General features: G+C 41.9%; 1 protein-coding gene across 1 annotated transcript; it reads left to right on the top strand.

Annotated features, from left to right (window-relative positions):
- The first annotated feature begins 5059 nt into the window (after positions 1-5059).
- LOC145294175 (uncharacterized) lies at positions 5060-5539 on the top strand. Its single transcript, XM_080141280.1, has one exon. It carries the CDS (start codon positions 5060-5062, stop codon positions 5537-5539), a length of 480 nt encoding a protein of 159 aa, XP_079997406.1.
- The last annotated feature ends 347 nt before the right edge of the window (positions 5540-5886 follow it).

Genomic DNA, 5886 nt, shown 5'->3' with positions numbered 1-5886 from the left:
CATAATGAAAGATTCCACAATCTCTGATTTTCCTTGCTTTCTAGAATGAAATACATAACGCTCGTAGGTTTCATTCGTTTCTCCTATAGCATATTTTTCAAATGCCTGAATAATTTCGGTGGATGTTCTTTCGTCCATCCGTGTTGAAAATTGAAACCCATAGTAAACTTTCAATGCATTGTCTCCCAACGTATGAAGCAAAAGTGCCCTCTGATATTGTAATGACTGTTTCGTCAAACACGCAATAATGGCGTAGTTATACCATTTCAGTTTAAACAACTTCCAATTCGCCGCTAAATTGTCTTCCATACATAGGGGCACCAGAGGCCTTATGCCAGCCACTGGTCTGTTTATTTCTTCCATGTCCGCTTCCGAAATTTTTTCCCCGTCCACATGGCGCACGTATAAATTATAATTTGAAACAAGAAAAATAAAGTTACTTATCTGTTTCTGCAAATAACTTTCTGCTTCTTATTTTTTCCACATCTTACTTGGACATCTTTCCATCCCACCGCTGCCGCCATGTGTCATTATCTTATTGAGGATGCCAATCGATTATAAAAGATATAACGATAGATTAGCTTTTACATAATGGCGTCTTTATTTAACATTTCTAAACCAAGCAAAATGTACACCGGTAGGGACGCAACTCAAGACAGTGAAAACTCTTGTTAGTCCCTCATGAAACACAATATAACCGAATAAAATGAAAAGGACCACTCTATCGAATAGTATCTTATCATGAACATGATGAAAGTTACTACATCCACAATTTTGTGATTAGAAATACACAAAGATGCGATCAAGATAGTTGACGCACAGATTGCTCTTCTAAAATGGAGTCGATAACCGACGGCACCCTGCACGTCTCTTACGCCTAGAATGTATATTATACACTTCGGTGAAAGGCCATGCTAATTAACCCAAGTCTTGGGAGCTAATTAGTTCTGGGAACTATTCTATTTTCAAATACAGTTAGAGTTACGGGAAGAAATTCGAGCAAGATGAATAAAACTTGTTCTGGAAAATTATTTTGGAACGTGCTTATTATTATCATTTTTATTTTTTTTAGGTTACTGTTATTCATACCAGTGACTTAGTTTTCGTTATGTATGTCTAGTTTTACGCTATACCAACCCGCTTTGAATTGTTTAATACGGAAACCCTTTTGAACTCTTGAAGACAACTGGTGTTGCCCGGTGTAGCGATATGCTAGAGACATTAAAATGGATGGATAAATAACGTTTCAGTTACGCATACATTTTTCGTATCCACCCACTCAAATTCTGTCGAAGTAAAAAGTAAATCTGTCCCTCTGCGCGCGGACGTAGTTTAAGACTATACCACGTGACAGGGCATTCACTTTCTATCCAATCAACGCTCAAAGAAAGCACTTTTTTAAAATTCCTTTTCTGATGGCCTCCTCTGGGAGCCGGTCAAAGCATATATAAAGAGTCACGAAACCCATTCAATTCAGTTCAGGACGCAATAACATGAATGAACCACTCGCTCCGTCTCATGACGTAAAATCACTAACATTGATTTATCGAGCCATGCACCTAAAGCCTCTAAAGCGTACTGGATTAAAATGATCACATTACTGGATCTCATTACTCATATAAAAATTTTATTTCCTTGTGTTAAAAAAAATAGAAACATTTTTCTCTAAAGAAAAAAATGATTGCCTCAGTCGAAGAAGGGTTTCTCTTTTCTCCTTTTTGCTACAGTTCTTTTACTCAAGTCCTACTAGACTCTATTTAAGAGAAAAATATATGAAGTCCCCGCGATTATACATAGTTCTAAAATAAGAACATTTATTTCCAGGACACTTTGTACGAAAATATTCAACATATTGTTAAACATTGAATGATATAATCTTTTTCTTGTGTGTTGAATCGGCAAACGCATATTAAATTACAACAACACACAAATGATGTGATTTATTTTTATTGTTAAATAAAACTATATTATAAACTTTTAAATTTCTGACATTTTTTTTATGGTGAGGTGTGAGCGATCTTGATCCGTGTTCACGTCGCTGACACGTCGTTGGCATTAATGGACATCGGCCATTTCCCGTTACCACATACATATCATGACATTGGTGATACCCGCCGTTGAAATGAAACTTTATGGATTTAATTATGTTAAGTATTCACCCAGTAATACCATATGATCCAAATTTCATGAGAAGACCATCATGGCATACCCTGTCACAGGCCTTAGATATATGTAAGGCTACTTCCCTAGCCTCCTCTGCTTTATCCAGTGCATGCTATATATGTTCAGAGATTACAGTTAGGATTTCTACAGTAGAACGAGCTTGTCTAAGCCCGTATTGTTGGTGAGACAGAAGTTTAGCAGCTGTGAGGTGGTGGACTAGAGCTTGATTAATTATAGACTCTGTAGAGGTGGAATAGAATCCAAGACGCCCAGTTAGTAGACCGGAGTGGTCTTGGCGTCACACCCCCATAGAAGTAGACTCACCGGCTTGCATGAGAGGTGAGAGTGGGCTACTTAAACAAGATATTCACGGCCACGGGTGTGCTTTCAAATATACGTCGTCCAGCAGACACTTTATATGGCGTCGCCAATATAGGAAACAACGTAGGAATATGGATGAACAAACACAGCAGACATTACTTCAACAGATCCTCGAGCTACAACAAGAGAACATCGCCCTGCAAAGAGATGGAAGACAGTCCAGCAAGACAAACCTACCATAGAAACAAACTCATGGGATTGTGACTGGGCGATATTCATTGACTCCTGAAATAGATACAAGAGGATGTGTGGGTTGACAGAGTCAATAGTGTTTAGAAACGAGCTGAAAACAGCCTGTTCCCCAGAAGTAAACAGGCTGATGTTCGACATGGTAGGAGCAGAAATACTGAACTCCATTACGTAAGAACAGCCGTTATGACGCATAAAGCTTGTAGCCGTCAGAAGCCTACACAAAGAAGTGTACTGGCAAGAATTCCACTCGATAAGGCAGAAGGAGGGGAAATCAGTTACGGACTTTGTGGCACGACTTCGATCAGTTGCAAAATTCTTTGACTTTTTAGTGACGTCTGAACGGGATGCGGTCGGAAAGTCAGCTACTTCAACGATATGGTAACAGGACAAATGGTGACAGGGCTGGCAAACCTGGAGCATCAAAGCAAGGTGCTGTTGGAGGTTGCAACGCTTATGACACTGGAAAAAAATTCAACAGGCTTGTCAGCCTAGAGACCAAGAACAAGTCTATCCCTCATCTCCACAGTACCCTACTACAACGAGCATACAGAGGTTGAGTCGCAGGTAGCGGCCTCGCAAGAACCAGACTGTATCAACCCTGAGAGACATTGGACCTTGTAAATGGTGTGGGAAGAGCTCACATTCTGACGGTTCCAAAGGACAAGGGGGCTGCCCGGCAGCAAAGATGCTCGTCACAATTGCGGCTTGACCAGGCATTTAAAAAGGGTCTGCCGAAAACCAAAGCAGGGATCCAGCAACAGATCTACAGGGGAATGGTCGGAGCAGAATCCAGAACTTTCACTACCCAAAGACACAAAAAGTGTTGTAACCGGATGATTTGCTAAGATGGACAAATAAAAAAGAGAGGTGAAGCTAATCTGACAAAACCAAAGGCCTTGCTGCACCTTATTTGGAACCAAAATAAGTTCCAAAGAGGTACTCCTGATCCAGCACCAACTATGATGGTAGAGATAACTCCGATTCCAGAGGCCCATGCGGAATTTGGACGCATCTCCATAGGGCCAGCTGGCCTCCATACTCACCGGATTGACGCACCTTATTTGGAACAAATATAAGTTCCAAAGAGATACTCCTGATCCAGCACCAACCCTGTTGGTAGAGATAACTCCGATTCCAGAGGCCCATGCAGAATTCGGGTTCATCTCCATAGGGCCAGCTGGCCTCCATACTCACTGGATTGATGCAGTCGCAGACACTGGGGCACAGACATGCTCTAGCAGACCAGAAATCCAAAAATATCTGAAGTTCCCAAATAAATATCTAATACCAACCAGCCACCGAATTCAGGGAATCACAGAAAACCTACTAAACATAAAAGGCATGTTATTTGCTAAAATCAGAGTAGGATCACGGGAAACACGTCAGATTATATATGTATCAAAAAATACATCAGATTTCTACCTGTCTGAGTCAGCCCTAAAAGATATTGGTCTGGTTCCAAAGGACTTTCCAGACCCAACTTCCCAGCAAAATGTGGCAACTAGCGATGGCGGAAAGGCACCATGTGCAAAGAATTAATGTCCCACCTAAGCCGGTCTTTTGCCCCTACAGAAGAAAACAGATCCTGATGTGAACGATGGATGAAGAAGCATTTTGAGTCCAGTGCATTCAATGTATGTCCACATCAACGGCTGCGGGCGATGAAAGGAAAACCCATGGACATCACGTTCATCCCAGAGGCCAAACCCTCAGCTGTCCACACCCCAATCCCGGTCCCACACGATTGGAAGAGAAGAGTCAAGGAGGACCTCGACCGAGACATGGCATTGGGCATCATAGAACCTGTACCAGTGGGTACACCTACAACATGGTGCTCTAGAATGGCGGTAGACCTAGAAAAGCTCAATGCCGCTACCCTACGAGAAACTCATCGTATACCGTCTTCTTTCAACCAGGCATCGCGAGTGCCTGCGAAAACTAGAAAAACCGTCTTGGATGCATGGAATGGCTATCATAACCTAACCCTATCTCCATCGGCAAGAGATTCAACTACCTTTATCACGGAATGGGGTAGATACTGTTATCTTTGGGTACCACAAGGATTCCAAGCATCAGGAGACACATATACATGCAGGTTCGACAATATCACTGTAGATATGCCTAGGAAAACAAGATGTATAGACGACACGATACTATGGGACGACTCTATTGAAACAGCATTTTGGCATACTATGGAGTACATAAATAACTGCAGCAAAAATAGTATCATATTCAACCCTCAGAAATTTCACTTTGTAGAAAAAGAGGTGGAATTTGCTGGGTTCTTGATAACGGAAGACGGGATAAAACCCACCAAAAAAAAATGATTGAAGCAATATGGAATTTTCCGACACCAAAAAATATAACTGACATAAGATCCTGGTTTGGAATGGTAAATCAGGTAGCCTATGCTTTTTCTCAGGCTGAAGTAATGGCCCCGTTCCAGAAGCTGCTGAAGACAAAAAATCGAAAGTTCTACTGTGACAGCACACTCGATCGAATCTTTGAAGAGGCGAAAAGAAGGATCACAGAAGAGATCGAGAATGGTGTAAGAACCTTCAAAGTGAACAGACCAACTTGTTTGTCAACGGAATTCAGTAGGACAGGCTTGGGATATTTTCTTTTCCAGAAGCACTGCAACTGTGCCACCGAAGCCAGACCAAAGTGTGGTGAGGACCACTGGAGATTAATCCTGGCCAGCTTCCGATTTACTAATGACGCAGAGTCCCGATATGCACCAGTTGAAGGAAAGACATTGGCATTAGTTTACGAACTGGAAGCATGCCACATGTTCGTTTTGTGATGCCCAGCGCTGTTAGTCATCATGGACCATAAGCCCTTGGTGAAGATCTTCTTGGACAAAGCTCTGGAAGACATAAAGAACCCAAGACTGTTCAACTTCAAAGAACGGTCCTTGATGTACAAATTTCGAATAAAGCATCTCCCTAGCAAACTCAATGTGGCACCAGACTGTAAATCGAGATGCCCAGTAACGTTAAGCTAAGAGGAAGCAAACGAAAAGGACATCACACAAACCATGGATAGCGCAATAAGAGCGTCATTTAACTCCACCTATGAGCAGGACCCCCAAATAAGGGCAATAATATGGGACAGGATTGTGGCTGCAACTGCTACTGACGAGGAATGCCG

Source organism: Euprymna scolopes, chromosome 15 (genome assembly GCF_053919585.1).
Source record: "Euprymna scolopes isolate OS-2025 chromosome 15, ASM5391958v1, whole genome shotgun sequence".
Taxonomy (NCBI): Eukaryota; Metazoa; Mollusca; class Cephalopoda; order Sepiida; family Sepiolidae; genus Euprymna; species Euprymna scolopes.
This window is presented reverse-complemented; position numbering and strand designations above follow the sequence as displayed.